This window comes from Trachymyrmex cornetzi, unplaced genomic scaffold (assembly GCF_001594075.2).
Source record: "Trachymyrmex cornetzi isolate Tcor2-1 unplaced genomic scaffold, Tcor1.1 scaffold1051, whole genome shotgun sequence".
In the NCBI taxonomy this organism is placed as follows: Eukaryota; Metazoa; Arthropoda; class Insecta; order Hymenoptera; family Formicidae; genus Trachymyrmex; species Trachymyrmex cornetzi.
In genome coordinates this window covers 304,582-323,425 of record NW_017295600.1, presented here as the reverse complement: position 1 = coordinate 323,425, position 18,844 = coordinate 304,582, and the positions used below count along the sequence as shown (strand labels likewise).

At 28.4% G+C, this 18,844-nt stretch overlaps 1 protein-coding gene across 1 annotated transcript; it reads right to left on the bottom strand.

Annotated features, from left to right (window-relative positions):
• Positions 1 to 749: 749 nt before the first annotated feature.
• Positions 750 to 16,040, bottom strand: LOC108759535 (uncharacterized). The gene is made up of 5 exons (XM_018505021.1): positions 14,984 to 16,040; positions 5,445 to 5,769; positions 3,044 to 3,277; positions 2,611 to 2,852; positions 750 to 1,308 (listed from the first exon to the last, which is right to left on the bottom strand). The coding sequence occupies exons 1-5, from the start codon at positions 15,018 to 15,020 to the stop codon at positions 1,082 to 1,084; spliced, it is 1,065 nt and encodes a 354-aa protein (XP_018360523.1). The 5' UTR covers positions 15,021 to 16,040; the 3' UTR covers positions 750 to 1,081.
• Positions 16,041 to 18,844: the final 2,804 nt, after the last annotated feature.

Below are 18,844 nucleotides of genomic sequence, written 5' to 3'. Positions count from 1 at the left end.
GGGGTGTCACTACTGTCACTTTAGGAGACCTATGTCAATATCAGCGACTTTCCTCTATATATTTAAATATACATGTATATACATATAAAATATATTCGTGTAATAATCCGCTTAAGTTTAAGAAAAATTAAAAAGTATGTTTATATAATTAAATGCTAAAATGTATCTTATTGTTAGAAATATTTCAAAATGTTTAAGAATAAAAATGCGTTATAATAAATGCTGCATATAATAATAAGGCTATTGTGTATTGGCATATTAATATCATTATGAATAACGCCAAAATATGTCTAGAAGGCGTATATTACGTGACGTATAAATGCAATATTATTTATTTTGTATCTATTCTATTAACTGCATACATATATTCCATTTAAGTTTTTATCTTACAAGTTCGGAAGCTCAAGCGAACTTTTTCAATCTAAAAACAATATGATTTATAGCGTAAGAAAGCGCAAGTAACATAAAAATTAAAAAATATACTTTATAATATATTTTTATTATCTAGAAATCATTTTAACAGTACTAATTAACAGTTAAGTATTACTTCGAATATTTCTTTCACTTTCAGATTATAGATTAAAAGCTGCAAAATAATGTCTAATTACTATAATTACATTATAGTGACTATAATTATTATAATTACTATAATTACACTAGTTTTATTACAATATATATTTTATTATACATGTTGATGAACGCTACATCTATGCGTATTTTATAAAATTGCGAAATGAAATATTGTTTATTTTTTCAAAATCAATAATTTTTGCCTAACATGACTGCATGCATATTATTTCGTATTCTTTGGTAAGATTCTCTTTCTTTGTAAAATCATTTATCACTTCGCTACAAATTAATATTTTCCAGATAACAAAAAGAGTCTGACATCGCATCATAAGTCATAAGACGTTTTTTGCGTCTAAAAGACAATTTAAAGACGTCACAATTTTAGATCTTGTGTTGTTTGGGTTGATTGACACATGTAATGATGAGTTAATATGCATGCATAATTACTTTTAGATTTTTCTTTTATTAAAACACATCTTAATCTGATATCTTGTGTTCTTCGATTAAATTCTCAATCGAAATGATAATTAAATATATTGACTTTTGTGTACTCTTTCCCGAATTTCCAGTAAAGAAGAATGGAAAAATTTGCTACACTATAAAGTGATAAACGCATTAAACTATTAAAAAATGCACGAAAGAATGGAGACCACCAAGCATCAGGTCGCATTAAGTATTTCAACACAAAGTTATACGTGTTGAACAGGTACCAGCTGTAAAACGGCATAGATGAAATATCTGAAAATATATTATTATATTAGGTGTTAAACTTAATTCCTGCCGTTTTTCGTCTCCAAAATTATCTTCCCTTCGAAACAAATCAATTTTGGAGACGAAAAACGGCAGGAATTAAGTTTAACACCTAATATATACATAAATGATTTAAATCTGTTCGACCTGTTTTTCTATCAATGTAGATTAACTTTAATCTCGGTTTAACGGGCAAGCAACATCTATACCGATCGACATAACATGCTTTGTCTGACAAAAAAATTTAGAAGTATCGAAGAAATAAGAAAATAATTTGATGAACTTATTGCAAATAAAGACCAATCTTTCTATTGTCCCGGAGTCTATAACTTGTCTAAAAAGTGGAGAAAAGTAGTCAAAATAATAATGATTATTTTCATGACTAAACTATGTTGATATGTTTTGACATTGAATATTAAATTTCATAAAAAATAATGGATTATTTGTACATCTAAACTTTGATATGAAAATCTCGAATAAAAGACCATATTATCAATATCAGCACGCTTAAGGAGCTGCATTAATAAAATGTCATGTATTTGTACATTTAACTCTGCATAACTCAAAATATGTATAGTCAATTAAAATATCAAACAATGAACAAAACACTCAAATGTACATATAATCTTCGTGTAATAATACGCTCAAGTTTAAAGAAATCAAGAAGTAGATATAATTAAATGCTTAACGCGGTTCTTTCCAAATGTTTCAGAATGCTCGAAAATAGAAATATTTGTGACAAATGTCATTATAACAAGGCTTGTGTATAGACATATTAGGGCCATTGTGAATAACGTCATTATGCCTACAAGGTCTATATTATCATATTCTTATCTCTATATATATATATTATTTATCGCATGTAAATGATATGTGCATACGTACACGGAGAGAATTTTTTTTTAAATTTAACCTGAAAATATGGTAGTTGTTGTACAATACTATATTTTAAAGATTTTTATCATGCACTTCAGTAAAATTAATGAAACTTATTTTATTGTAATTTTCTTATGAATGAGAGAGATTTACATTAAAATTCTTTGAAATACAATGTTGTCCCACGATTATCATACTTTCAGGATAAACTCTAAGAAAAAATTCTCTCTGTGTATATATATAGTCTCTTATGTTCAAAATTAATACAGTTTGCTTAAATTAAACCGGCCAAAAAGAACCTATTTAAATATGTTAAACAATATTTTAACATATTTAAAAATTGCGTTTTCGCTAGTCACATATTGTAGTTTTTAATTTTTATCAGTTTCGTAAAGTTTATTCTTATTAAATTACCTATTTCGATGGAATGATTATTATTGCGCGCAGTCGAAGAAACCATATGAAGTGTGAAGGCAGTGTACGCTAGCGGCTCAATACCAAAGTTGATAGGCCAGAGACTCTGCAGTAGCACATTGCCCATCTGATCGAAATGCTCGTTCTTATTTCTATTTGCTAAGCAAGGAACGAAAACTTCTTCTAGTAATCTTTGACAAAGAGCGTGAGTTTCTTCGACAGTACCCGTGCAGATATTGAATCTAAAACAAGTTTTCTTAAATTATGTAAATAGATTTGAGTGCATATTTGATCAAGAATTTAAATATCATGTCTTTGATAAACTGTTTCACTGAAATATTTTAACAGAACTGAAATAAAATTAGACTCAGAGAACAAATCAAACAAATAATAATAAACACTACTGCAACAGAAGATAAATGTGGATACAAACTTGTCGTCCATCCCAAGCATACTACCAATAACCCTCCAGAGATGCACTACACCTTCCATTTCCTCAGGAGTGGCATTTATTCCTACATATTTCTGGCACACAATAATGTATCCAATAAATCCAAACTGGGCAAGTGCCATGTCCAATTGCGTTGGCTTATGAACTCCAGCCTCGGTGCTTCTCCTGAACGCAACACAGTGTTTTCGACGTACGATTTTTAGGGATTCTAAAAATCTACAATTATTATATATGTAGCAACTTTACATGATGTACACTGTGGAAATAAAAATTAAATTTTTTATATTATGTTCTAATGCATAACAAAATTTTTTAAAGATAACTATATGTAATTAATGTATATATTATTTTACATACATTATTATGTTTATTAATTAATGTTGAGAATTATTTAACACAATTATTTACAATGTATATTAATTTGCTTATTCCGATGTTGACAATGATCATGTACTATAAATATAAAATTGCATAAATTTGTTCATATCTTTTCTTATGCTAAATATTCTAAATATTTGAGTCTATAGCAATATTTGTCAAATAAAGTCACTTAAAAATTAATATTTAATATTTAACTATTAATATTTATGATTTTTTAACAGAGAAATTTATAAAAGCAAAAAAGAGTAATAAACAGCATAGTAATTAGTGCGAAATAAAACAATATACAATAATTTTTAGCTTCCTTATATCATTACAAAACGATTGGACGTTTCGACTTCCTTTATATCATCTTTAGCAATATCAGTGACATTTTTTAATTTACATGTGTTCAGTATCCACAGAATTTTTTCGGTATATAATGGGTTAAGGTCTTCTCTAATTACCATAATTGAGAAGTGTAAAATGTCAAGCAAGTTCTAATTTTCAAATTAGTTTTACACTTCTCAATCATACTAATTAGAAAAAGTTTTACATACTGCATATCGAAAAATTTCTGTGGATACTAATACTATAAGTACATGTAAAAACCACAGACTTCTACATAAGTAGACTGCCAACTTCATCTCCGTGTTTGAAGACAGCGCTGGGCAGCGACATATTTGAGTCCTCTTATTCATATATCCCATGTAGAGTAACAATGTTTATAAAATGTTTAAGAATGGTTATTTTTGTTTTAAAACCATTTAAGGTTGTTTTTAAAAATATCTCACGATTTCATTAATTTTTCTAAAAGTCACGTATCTCGTATCAGCATTGTGACATATATTTGTTTCCATCTAATCTTCCAACTGATTGGACAACATAATTTTATTTTATCTACTTGATCTCTCGTCTTGTCGTCCAATGGAATTCTAGGCGATACGCAATTTTCGACGCTTTAATCTTCAGTTTTTGTTACAGACTCAAATATTAAAATTAAAACGTACGAGTAGAATATTGTAAGATTTTTAATGATCGACTAGAGGATAAAATTTTATATTTCATTTATTTTTGTAAAAAATATATTTATTTTATTCACGAATTATCGCGCCTAACTCCCATAGCCCTACGTTTCTCTATAATTTTGTTAAACTCAGAGAGTCCTGTTATACAATTTCTTATTTACATTTTACATTGTTGTTTCATATACTGAAAAAAAATTTTTTTAAACTTATTATTTTTATTTTTTTTAAATAATATTTTCTTGAATAGTATTAATAGGTAAACCTTTCTTTACTGCAAGTAAATATTTATTTACAATAAAAAAATATTTACTTAGTACTATTCAAGAAAATATTATTTAGATTTAGAAACTTTTTTTCAGTGTATGTTAACGCACTAATTACCGTGCTTGTAAATTTCTCTTATTATATAAAAATTTGTTTCCACTGAAATCATATAAGATATAATATAAATGTTATAAAGAAATTAATATTATTCAATAAATGCGAAAACATAAAAATATCTGTAATAAATTTATCAAATCAAACATATATTTTTCTTATTTAATTTATATTTATATTTATATAGTCAAAAATTTTATAGTATGAATATGTAAGTACTCTATCTTTTTCATAAATTTTTATAATTTATAATTTCTCAAGACGTTTTGACTATAGCTTTTAGTATTTATTTTTTACATTAAACTTTTTATTTAACAAAATAATCCTTTAATAGTAAATGTATACATTTTTATAAATTTACCGTGCAATGTTAGTCCTAATTTTTACTAAATTTCGGATATTTAACTATAATTTTGTATTGTCACGTACATTTTATATTAATAATTATAAAGATATACATATATTAAATATATATATTTATTAAATATAGTATATTTTAATATAGATATGAAATATTTTTTAATGCTACTTTCATTTTTAAGATTTTAGGTATTGTTTCTTTCGCAGTATTTTTTTAAATATAATAATGCTTTTGTTTTCTTTTATTTGAATCTTACTCATTTGGTTTGCCGTTGGGATCCTTTTCATGCCATATACATGTATGAAGCACCGTCTCTACATATCTACGATACGCCAAACAAGGAGTACCGCTTTTTTTGGTAAACATAACTACATCCAATATAGTTGATATCGCTAGAAGGGACACAAGACCGCAAAGTTTTGCAATCATCATGGAGAATACATTATTACTAAAGGCTTGCTGTCCCAACCGAAATTTCTTCTCGTCATAAAAGGGCGGTATTTCTGGTTTCGTATTGTTGAAGTCCATTGTACTTTTAGGACCTTCGTTGAGAATAATTCGCAGTCGTTTCTCCACTTTATCTGAAAATTCGAATTTTTAAATAAAATTGCAAACAATTTAGAAAAATCGCTTTTCAGAATTTTATTTATACAATAAAATGTAATAATATACCTAATGTCTTTACCTGATAAGCTCAAATTATTTATTTTACATATTACACCCTTAATATTTATTTATTTTTTTTTATTTAATACGTACTTTTTGTAAATAGAAATTATTTACATTAATATTGTTTATTTATTTAGAATATTTACTTTTTCTCTCTTAAAGAATGTTTGAAAAGGATATCTTGATGAATTATTTAAAAAGTATATCTTTAAAGAATTCTTTTTAAAGATTAAAATGACATTTTGTTGCTTCGAATTCTTATATTAATTTTTCTTTTTATCATCAACTCCATATTGTTTCGACTAAGGTGATGCTCTAAAAGGAATCTTTGTTCAAGTCACCCATTGTGCAGCACAATTGGGAATTTCCAAAACCATGCTTCACAGAACAAGAGGACACATGTAATGCTGTCGTGCGAGCGATCGTAAGAACTGATTGTACATGTTTTGCATGTATAAATGCCCAAATCAACGTTAACATCTGTGCGTGTAAACGTGAATGGAATTTGGAAAATTTCGTGAGTTTTAACAATTTCACATAATATATACTTATCCTATGTAATTTATATTGACAAGACGTTCACATAATAATTGAAAATAATATGAGCGAGTTGACCTATTGATGTGACAAAAATAATTAACGAATTTATAATCGTAATTGTATTTTTTATATTTTACTAATAATTAAAAAATAATTAAATTAATAACATTGCTATTTATACGTATATGTAGAGTATAAAGTAGGATAATTTAAATAAATAGGTTACAAAAATTTTCGAATTCTATAAAACACTGAGATCGCACAGTATATTCAATCAAATAAACAAGACACTATTGATGCACATTACGTACATGAGAATACGTGAGAAGAATTAAATGAAGGATATCGTATTGTTGCAATGATTATTTCGCTGTATATTATTTTCAATTATGATCGACTTTACTTGGTCATAATATTCTCGAGATGACCAATATTTATTTTCAAAATATTTTATATACGAGGGTAGATCAAATATAAACGAGAATTTTTTTTTATTATTTATTGGACGTTTGGCGATCCCATTTTCATAAAAAATAGTAGAATTGTGTCTGCAGATATATATAATAAATAATTTTTATTTACGTATTTGGATCATAATGATTAACATAGCTAAAACGCACTTTTTATTTGTTTTGTCGGCTTTATTAAAACAATATATGTACATGTTGATAAAGCAAGGATTAAAAAAAGACCTGAAATTAAAAAAAATACTTTCTAATATAAAAACTTGAAATTAGAAAGATATTCTATAAACGACGAACAGATCGAACATTTGCAAATATTTTGCTAATATAGTTCGCGAACTGTTTTCAATATTATATTTTCAATATTATGTTTATACATAATGAGAAACAATGTGCTGTTAGAAGCAAGATTCATCTTAATGTTTTAGAATATTGAAATAGAAAACTATCTATTTAATCATATTTTATTCGATAAAGTGCGAGTAAATTAAGTTAAAAGTTTATTTTCTATGAGCAGCTGATGAGAACTGGACTTTAAAGAGATTGAATTGAGAGGGATCTTTGTATAAATAAAAGAGGTGAAATTTTTTAAATAATAGCCAATAACACGTCATGTTCTCAGGGCTGGGTTAAGGGGGGGGCTAAGAGGGTTATAGCCCCGGGCCCCGTCTTTTTAGGGGGCCCCTTAGCTTAAAATTGTATAAATTGTCAAAAGGCCTATTCGCATTGCGTGATATTCCCAAAAACTTGTGCACTTAAAACGAGATAACTATATATTTGGGACATTGGAAAGAGAGAGAAGCAAAGAGCTGAATGTAAACAAAGCGAACAGACCTAATATTAAACAGAAAAAAGTCGAACTCGACTTGATTACAGCTAATAATATGTTACACTCGTTAGTTAATTTTATTAGTGATTTACGAAATAATTTTACAGCAATAGAAAACGATTCTAAAAATTTAGGCTCTTTTGTACAACAAGAATATTCTGATACAAAGAAACGAAAAATTACGCGCAAATATGCAGATAATGTAACAGAGATTCAAAATTTAGATGGCTGCGAAAAATTCCGTATTGAATCATTTAATGTGATCGTTGACAAACTTCAAGTTGAATTAGAAAAACGAAGTTCGGCATATAATCACATAACAGAGTTATTTGGTTTCCTAACTAAATTAACGACCATCGAAATCGATGAAATGCGAGAGTGCGCTGACCGTCTTGTTAGCATTTATTCTCATGATTTGGAAAGAAATTTAGGTTGCGAGCTGGAACAATTTATTCCGTTTATAAAAACTAGTTTCAAAAATGTCGCATTCTTTCCACTTGACATTTTAAAATGGATGTGCGTTCGAAAACTTTATGAAGTCTTTCCAAATATATATGTATTTAGACTATTTTTAACGATACCGATCGCAAATTGCGATGCTGAGCGATCGAATTCTAAATTAACATTAATAAAAAATAAATATCGATCCACAATGGCCAATGCTAGATTATCGTCACTAGCATTATTATCCATAGAAAGCGAACTGCTAAATAATATTGATTTTTGTGATCTAATAAATGAATTTGCGCACACTAAATCGAGAAAAAAAATTTTGTAAATGCTACAACTTTAAATAAAATGTGAATTATCTTCATGTGTTTATTCTTCAACATCCAGAACTTATTTGTATCTTTTAAGCAGAATTAAAACGACTGGAACTACAAACAAAAGTCATTATACGAACAACCACGTTTCTTAAATAGAAATTGCAAAGTATATATGTATTTTGCATTTAATTTATTGTTATTCAATATCTATTATTCAATAAATAATTTCTATTATTATAATAAATATATCAATAAAAATAGGTATTTATTATCTATACTATTATAAAACAATTTTTATGAATGAAGGGGGCCCCGTTTTAACATCAGCCCCTGGGCCACAAATACCTTAAGCCGACTCTGCATGTTCTGATATATAAAAACTAATTAATGAAGTTTTTAGAAAGAAAGAAAAAGTATGAGAACCGATACATATAATAGAGTACAATGATGTTTGGATAATAACTGAGATAATAATATTTAGATAATGATAGTTGAAGATTGGTATATGATATAATGATCTGTTTGGATATGGTTGTAGATAATGATAGTCTGGATAATAACTAATTGTAGATCAAAAATCTAGGAAAGAATCTTACTTAAAAAAGAATAAATAAATCATGGATTGAGGATTATAAATAGATAGCAGAATCAAGGTTCATTAGGGTGTAGTGTATATTGGTTTAGTTACTGTTTGCTAAGAAACAGGTTTTCAAAAGAATTAAAACTAATTGGATAATAATGCGCATACAAGAGAAATGCTAAACAAAAAAACCAACCAAACTCAAGGCTAATGAGAATGAGAGTTAGCGCGAACAGAAGCGCGCAATAAATCTTACACAAGTAATTTTTTAATCCATCCGGTGTGATGACCTCATCTTTATTCAAAATCTTGAAAATTTGTACGGTTCGATTCTCTTTTGAATCTTCATCAGCAAACTTCTTGAACAATATTATTCTAGATCTTGCATTACAATGTTGGTGATCGGTGATTAACGGTGAACCCATTGGAGTACCAAATACTTGTTTATAGAGAAAAGCCCCCTATTATGAGATAGGCGCCTAATATGAGATAGCGGCGTTTCTGCTAAACTAATAAAAGCTATCTATTGAATCCATCAAAACGTGTGCCATTTAATTTATCAGCCAAATGGAAACTGTCTTTTATGTGGTTAGAGCTTGTGGTATGCTGTCATTAATTATATTGTGTAAGAAGAGAGAAAGATAATATAGCGGATTGTTATTAGAGGATACAATCACTCTCAATGGGTTGCCGTCTTTATGTATTTTAGTTAAACCGTCAATAGGTATAACGTCATCCGTTGTAAGCAATCTTCGATATGTTGATTCAATAAACCGATCGCGCTTCCATCTCATAAGTAATGTACGTAAGTCCTGAGTCAATTTTTTAATTGGATCCTTATTAATAATTTCAATAAATATTAGTATCTGAAAGAATCTCCTCCATTTTTGATACGTAGGCGTCTTTATCAAGAACAACAGTAACATTTCTCTTATCAGCGTTTGTAATGAATATATTTGGATGGTCATTTATAAATTTATTTGTTACGCATAGCCACTCTAAAATCTGTTTGTCAGTAAAATTCGGAGAAGGAAAATTATTATGGAATCTGTTAAGTGTTGAAATAGAATTATTTCTGACAAAGTTAATGATGTTTTTAGGTCGACCACTTATATTATTTTCAATGTGTTTAATGAATTTAATTAAGGTTGTTTCTTTGTTGTCTCTATTAATTAGGAAGCCAAATTTTTCACCAAGTTGTAATAAATACCGAACTTCTAAAGGAATGTCAATGCTGCTCAAATTTACAAACCATTTGTCATGTAGTGTATCAAGGGGAGGCGCCTCACTGAATTTATCCGGATTAATATCAATTTTTTCAGAGTTAACATGAATGTTTTGTGAGTCATTGGAAACCGTGAGTTAATTATTATTAGAATTATCATTGGAAATCATCGACATCTAGAATGGACCGCTGATGGCAATGGTGGGGGTAGAAAGACGATTAGAGTGAGAGGCAGGAATAATAAGATCGTTCTTTTTCTGTTTACTGTTGTTTCTAACTACTGTTGGATTAACAACAACCAATCAGACTTCAGTAAACAGAGAAAGAACGATTTTATTATTCCTGCCTCTCACTCTAATCGTCTTTCTACCCCCACCATTGCCATCAGCGGTCCATTCTAGATGTCGATATTGGAAATAGAACAATCATACGAGATGAGTCTAATTTTAGACCTGGATGATAAATTTTTTGTAACCAATCTCTTTTTTTATTTATTCTATACATTTGTCCAAAACAGTATGATTGTTAATATAGTCCAAATATTTGAAGAAATTACATTCTACAGAGGCTGGCAAAATATCAGAGATTGAATTAGAAAGATTGAAAGTATTAGTTCTGTTAAATGTAAATGACAGTAAGCATCTTTCAACTCTAATCGCATAATTGCTTTTACATGGTTCAGTTGAATCCTTTCAAGTCTTTTGTACGAAGTGTTATTGTAAAGTGAAAAATTATTGGATTTAGTAAGTTTATATAAATGTGGAGGGACTAATTCCAATTTCAAACAAGAATTTATTATGCAGACTTTTTTACATTATATTTTTTATCATGCAGACTTTTATAGATAATTAGACAAATTAGAGAAATTAATTAGACAAATTAATAGATGTCATTATGAAGTTTAAAGAAATGAAAATTTGATGATACGAAGTTGTTTAACCGATCAGTTCTTACATTAATGCAATTTCTTCTAATGTTGTGTAATACGGCAAATACCGCAGCAAGAAGTAATGGCCTATCTAAGTCGAGGACACAACATTCTCTTCACGTTTTCTTTAGATGTATCACTTCTTTTTTTATTAGTACTGAATAATAATAAAAAAGGAAATTTAAACTCTTTTTTCACTATCTCTGCTTTATTATTAGCATAGTTTTATTATTATTATTTCTTTTATATAACTTGTATAATTAAATTTAATATTATCACTTTCTACATTGTTTATGTAAAGTTTTGTATTTGCATATATTTTATTATTATATTTTTACGATTAACATTATTATTTACAATAATTGTATCCATAATCTTTTTATACAATATTTACTTATAATTTCTGTATTTGTGCATATGTTTTGTTACTACTATTGTGGCGACTCGCCACTAGAGGTGAATCCACGGAACTCACTCGTTTCCGCACCGCGCGAATTCTTTAAATAGAATATCATTCTAGATTCATTCTAGGCGTCTAAGGCAAGTCCCACACTACATCGCCTTACTGATGAGTCTAGTAGTGTGGGACCAGGATGAAACTCTGCGGCCGACCACAAAGCTTCGAGTCAGGCCTCCCTTAGTAGACATTATTTCCACACTATTATTATTACTTAGTTTATATTAATTGTAAAAGGATTCAGGCTTGTAAACAACATTACCGCTTATATCTCATCTTTTTTGTGAGATGATGCTTTCTGATACTTTATTTTTACATATAAAACGACTCTTATCTCTGATTTAACAAAATTATTATATATATATATATTTGAAAATTTTATAAATAATTATATTAAAGATATGTATTTTTTGAAATCTTCCGATTATGTTGTTTAATTAACTTCTTATCACAAATCGTAAAAAATTATATCATCCTTCTTATTATTTCTTTAATTACAGTTAATAATCACCCCAAAAAAAATATTCTGCCGTTTAGCCTGTTCCATATTAATGTCACAGAATTTTCTACTTATATATGACCTCGAGAAAATACTCTCCAAAGTAGAGGAATTTTGTTTACCCATGACAGGTTGGCTTTAAGATTGCAATCCTCTTAATAATAGAAGAATCTCTTTGCTTAAATTAAATATCATATTTACTTGTAATAAGAAAATTATGGTTATATCTTAATGAAAAAAATTATTCTTTTGTTATTATTTTTCCAGTTTAATTTATATTTTTACTGTTTCGCATACTTATATTCCGCCGTCTTATTAACTACAATTAATTATTGAAAAACGCATCGCCGGCCCCGGTAAGATTTTTGAACCTACGATCCCTAGAACGACAAGCCTAATACATTTACGCTGAGCTAATCGCACGTTTGTGATCGAGTCATTGCCAACAGTATACCCCTCCTACTGTAACCATTCTTAATTTCATGATGACAGTTTCATATTATTAATATTTGATGAGGTTACATAGAAACGAAATAACACGCTGGTATTAATTCAAAATAATTACGATAAATATTATATGAAAAAACACCATTGTGGAACAATATAAAAGTCATGTTGCGTGCACAATTTGGTCCCAAAATAAATATTTATTTAAATTGAAAATATGAATTACTTCAAACAAGAAAAAATTTCTTGTTTCTAAACTATGTTTCACTTTTCCTAAATCTGTTGTATAGAACTGAAAGAAATATACCAAATTTTTCTGATCAAATAAATTTTCTTATATCAATATATTATTAAATATTCAAGTTAATCGAATCTGACTTTTCTTCAATAAAATTTTATAATATATTTCAAAAGAGAATAAATTCTTATTTTGAGTATATGATATTGAGTATTTCTAAAACTTGGGATAAATACATTTTAAAACTACTAGCAAGAAAATATTCTTTATTGAAAGTAACCGTTACTTAAAAGAAGAAAAATAAAATAAATAATTACTTTTTTTGGCAATAGAATGATATTTTTCTGTATGTTATATACCTGATTGTCATATGTTTATCAGAGGAAGTCGTTTTTACGTAATCCAAAAAATACTCTCGTTTGTAGAGAATAATATTCCTTTCAATATATTATACAAATTATTAACACCGTTTAAATAAAAGAATAGTTTTCAAAATTTCATTAACATTTTGAGAATCTAATTATTATCGATAAGAAACTTAAATATATACATGTAATGCTGTCGCCGCTAGCTGCATGTCATTCCTTAACTTATTTCGAGATAGAAATGTTATATAAGGTATACCTGAATATATGAAAGCCCTACAGACACTGTAAATATGATTTCTAAGCATTGCGAAATTCTCGTATGGTTGACTGAGCGTATCCATGAAGAAATATACTGTTATTTGATAGTATGCACAATATATTGCATACTGCATATTTTACTATTTTTATATGTATACATCGGCCTTTAATTTAATTATATTTTATTATATTTTATTATATTTATTTATATATATTTTGCATTTCTTGCAGTTTTCTAATGTCTGTCTTATATGTATATAAATGTATTCCAATATATACATAGTTAAAATTTATTTAGTGTAATACATTATTTCAGAGTTTCTTATAGTGTTGAAAAGACATAATATTATTTTTAGTATTATACTTTAAGTATAAATATGTATGAAAAGTTATTTTTTTAAGTAATAATTATAAACAATAAAATATAAATAATAGTTCAGATAAGGCTAACGAGAGTCACATGCTGTTGTAAGAGCGAAGAATTGTCTACTTCTCGAATCTTATCTCTCCGCTCTTACAATAGCGTATGACTTTCATTAGCCTTATCTAAACTCTTATTTATATTTTATTGGTTAAGGTTGAGAGACCTTATTTATATTTTATATTTATATATTTATTTTAATTGTTTTAATAATTATAAGTAAAATTGAGACTAAGAATAAATAAACAATGCTAAAAAAGTAATTTTTCGCAAAATAATAAAATATTTAAAAGAACATTTGATACATTAGATGCAAATTAATAAATGTTTGTATTTATTAAATTTATAAATACAAACGAAGAGTCAAATGTATATTTTTATTTTATGTTTACAAATTTTAATATAATAAAATTATTATCTGAATCATGAAATATAAATTTAATAAACAGTATTTTTATTTAATTTTAGAAACTTGTGTTTAATTCAATGTCAATACCATTTGATTAAAAAATTTTGATTTTAAAAATCATTGCAACTTTTTTCTTCAAATTTAGTTGATGTTTACCAGTCAAAATAAAAAGTCGTTATAATTATCATTATTTACTGATAGGAAACTTTTAATTTAACAGTTTTTTTAAATAGTTTTCAGTAAAGAAAAACTTTATTAATCAGTTTACTGATAATGATTCATATATGAGCGAAAATAAAATGTTACAACTATATATTTTTTTGCAGCTATTGGATCCACTATATATTTTGAATTTTGAAATTTTGACTCAGGATTTATCATCAATGATTGGAATAAGCTCTTATAGATAAACTTCCAGAGAATACGAAATTATTCGCTTTTATCAGTTTTTTTTTTTGGTAAAAAAAACCATTAATTTTAAGTCTACCAGTGAACTTATTAATGTTAAGATCTATAATATTAATTGATACACTGCACAATAGAAAAAGATTTATTTAAAACTAAATTTATTTATACATATAATGATATCTAAATTAGAACACCAAAAATATTAATTTAAATTAACAGAGCTGATTAACTAGTTTATATTGCAATTGAGTGAAAGAGAACTACGTCTCTTTCGTGCAAAATACTGACCTGTCAGGGCAATATTATCCGACAAATCGTTAATCATTTTGGTTATTTTATGTCCACCTCAGAGCACTGCGTTATAAATAAAGAACGATAGTCCACCTATAAAGGCAAGCAATTTGATTCGAAAGCAATGACAGCACTGACGAACAAAACTAGTCAAGATGATTTTTATAGCGTGGTCCTGCGTGTAAGACGTACATACTGCGAAAGTTCCAACTACACTGACTATATTCTGATTTGTTGCAGGAACATGTTTGCACATCTTCTGGAGAAAGGAGCCCCTTCCACGGCTTCCACATCTTACTTTTCTTTTCCAAACCAGAACATTGGCGATACTTGAGCAAGTCATAGCCTAACACCGGAATGCAATCCTCATTATTCCAAAAAGAGATGTATTGGATTTCCCTTTCGTTAATCGCCTTTTTTTCTTTTTCTGTTTCCTCCTTCTTGTCTCTTTCTCTTTTTAACTCTTTGAACAATCATCGCTCTAATATCTTTAATTTCAAAAATTATATTTTTAACTATCGCGATTTATATATTTTAAATTACATGATAAAAGTCACTTGTAACGTAAGTTCAGTTTATCAAAGTCTTGAAAGTTACATGTAAAAGTTACGGCGTGCTGCATGAGGAACAGTAAAATAGAAAAGATGATCAAGAACTGCAACATCAGTGTCTTTCTAATCATTTATTTTAACACACTCGTTATAGCGCGACGTGCAAATGCAACATTATTTATTTTGCGTTATATAATGCGTGTCCAAATCTATTTTCGAATGCGTAAAGTAAGAGGGACACGTGATATCACGTCGCTTTCACATTGAGAAACGAAAGATCTTCCTGATCGGCTGTAACAGTCACCCGGATGTACTCGCGAATTGTGCCTAATTTCATGACATTTTCGTCACTTTCAATTCCTCGAAGAAAAGACGATTGCATCTTCGCACTTGCGTCCACTGTACTAACGACGCTCGCGCAAATTATACTATTTGTCACCGGAAAAGCCCGCGTCACTGTTTCAAATTGATCAGTGGCAGATGGTCGACAAAACTGACTTTGCTTCATGAGAATGTACGATGCGTCTAGCTGGTGAGAGTTGCACGCCTCGTTTGGCATAGACTGGAAAGGGAAAGTCCTGCTTTACTTCGTTCTTCTCATATGGAATCTTTTTACGCAGCACAAAACTTCAAAATAATCTATCACTATAGAGATAGATTATATTTAAAAAACACAGCTTTATTGCACCATTCTGTCCTCGTATTTATATTTGTCTATATAATGAACGATAAAAATAGAATAGATACAGTAGTACTATAATTGATATCGTGCTCCGCTATAGCTATAATAGTAAAATAAAATAAACGCAAACGTGCTGTAGATACATTAGTCTGCTATACTAGAGGTCTCGGGTTTGATCCTCGGCAGAATCGAAAATTTTCCTACGGTCGCAGTTCCTCTCGGAAGGCAATGGCAAACCACCGAGTAGTATACTTGCCCAGGAAACCTCTCCGCATAACATTTTTGGAATCGGCGTTTAAACTCTAAATCCCCATATGCCTTGTGTACAATTAAGGTGCGCGCACAGGTCTATGAGAGAAAGACGTCTACGCGTTGGTGACAGCGAATGGCACTGAAAAAGAAGTAAAATAAAAGCACAAGTAGACTGAAGGAAAGATTGATTGCTGCAGCAATATACCCAATATATATATAGATTATACTCAAAATTCGTTTTCAAGTAATTGGAATCAAGCATCGCAGATATAGGCACTCGACGTTCATTCCGGCTGTCTTTTTTATTATTGTACAATAACATTTATACTTTAGCAACGATTTTCACTATAACATAGGAGCATGGGTTATTTCATATTAGGAATACCTTATATATCTCATATTACGATCTCCACGCCTTATGTTTTACGATCATCAAATCTAACTTCTGTAATTAAACAATTCAACATATCCCGTATTTTTCTATTAGTACGACCTTACTCTATCACTACATGAAGAATTTATTGCCAAATATTTATTTATTAAATAATGAACAAGACATCATTCCTGGAAGGAAATTGTAGCATAAAAATCGGATATATTATATAAACAAAATTTTTTATTTGTTGAGAGTGGAAAACCGCTTTGGAATATTTTGTGGAGATTCTTCAATTCGAAGCAGAATGTAACAGCTCCCTTACAAAATATGTATCTCTCTATTATAGAGAGAAGTATTAATAAATTCATTCTCAAATCATCATTCAAAGGAATTTTGTACTTCTCTAACATAACATTTTGATAAATGTTCATAACATTTATTGTAAATACATGTTAAATTAAACCAAAATAGTCGACATTTTCTATCCAATTTAGATATTCTGCAGGAAAATTCATTTAAACAAATAGTGCAAATTAGTCTAAAATAATTATATAATTTTCATATAAATGTAATGATTAGCAATATAAGAGTTACAGCGCGGTAAGTGACGCACAAATCACAGTTATTTAATTAAATTTAAAACAGGTCTGTCCAATTTCAGTTCCGGAATCGAAACGCAAGATTATCGACACAAAAAAATTCAATATAGGTCAAATTTTGGAAATTGTAAAGTATTGATAGACGTCTGACGCGTATCAATACTTCACAATCTCCAAAATCTTATACTTATCCTCACTGAATTTTTTTGTGTTGATAACTTTACATTTTTGCTCTGGAGTTGAAATTGGACAGCATTAAACGAGAAATTTCTTAAGACCGTAATTCTTAAGACGTAAATGTGGATTACACAACAAGAAGGGAATAAAGAATTTGATAGCCAAGCTAAATCTTAAGTGCTTCGGTAATTTGAAATAAAGTTGATAGATCTGATTTGAAATAATACATATTAAAACGATCCGACGTTTTAAGTAAGAAATGACATGTTAAAATTTCTTGAATGCCATTTGTAAATAAAGAAAATGTGGATAAAATAAAATAACGAGATTGCCTTACTTATAAAAATGGACGAAAGTTATCCTTACCTACCCCGACTGTCAATAAATTGTCATAAGGCGTAATAAAAGGCATGTAAAGTGTATTTATTCAATGCATATGCATATAGCCTATTTTCTCTTCACGTGCATTTTACTATTTATTAACTATCACGACAGGCAAGAACAGCTTTTTTAAATCCATTTTTACAAGTGTTTTAAAGCAATCTGATTGTTTTGTTTTATTCGCTTTATCTTTATTTACAAATAATATGCAAGAAATGTTAACGTATCTTTTCTCGCTTATGACGTCAATGTACATACGCTATGACTATTCAGAAATCTTAACTAGCTTACACTTGATCTCAACTTTTTTCTTTCTAAATGTCTTCATTTCCGATTCTTACAAAAACATATATTTCTGTCTCTGTCTATACGTAAACTTATTTTCTGTTCTTCTCTTTTTCCCATAAGCATTCTTTAAATATTTTATTAGTCAAATTTTTATTTACATTCTGTCACGGACTAAATGGACACATTTTTCTGTCCGCGATACTTCTTTGTTCACATCGCTATTAGGACGTTAAATATAACGTCTCGATTTAGTCTTTTGATACACGAAGAAGATGGGTTCGTTGAAGTACCTAAAAATTTAGCTTGGTACACATTTTTTTTTAGATAATATCAATATATATATATATATATATATATATATATATAATAAAGAACGGCTCAAAAGAATTAAAAAGTAGAATAAATTTAAGAATAGCTACGAGCCAATTAAATAAAAAGTAACATGTGAAATAAAGGCTTTAAAATAGACATAAAATTAGAAAGAGAAACAAATTGTATTTATTAAAGACTAAAAACTAACGTTTCAACCGCAATCGCGGGTCATTTTCAAAG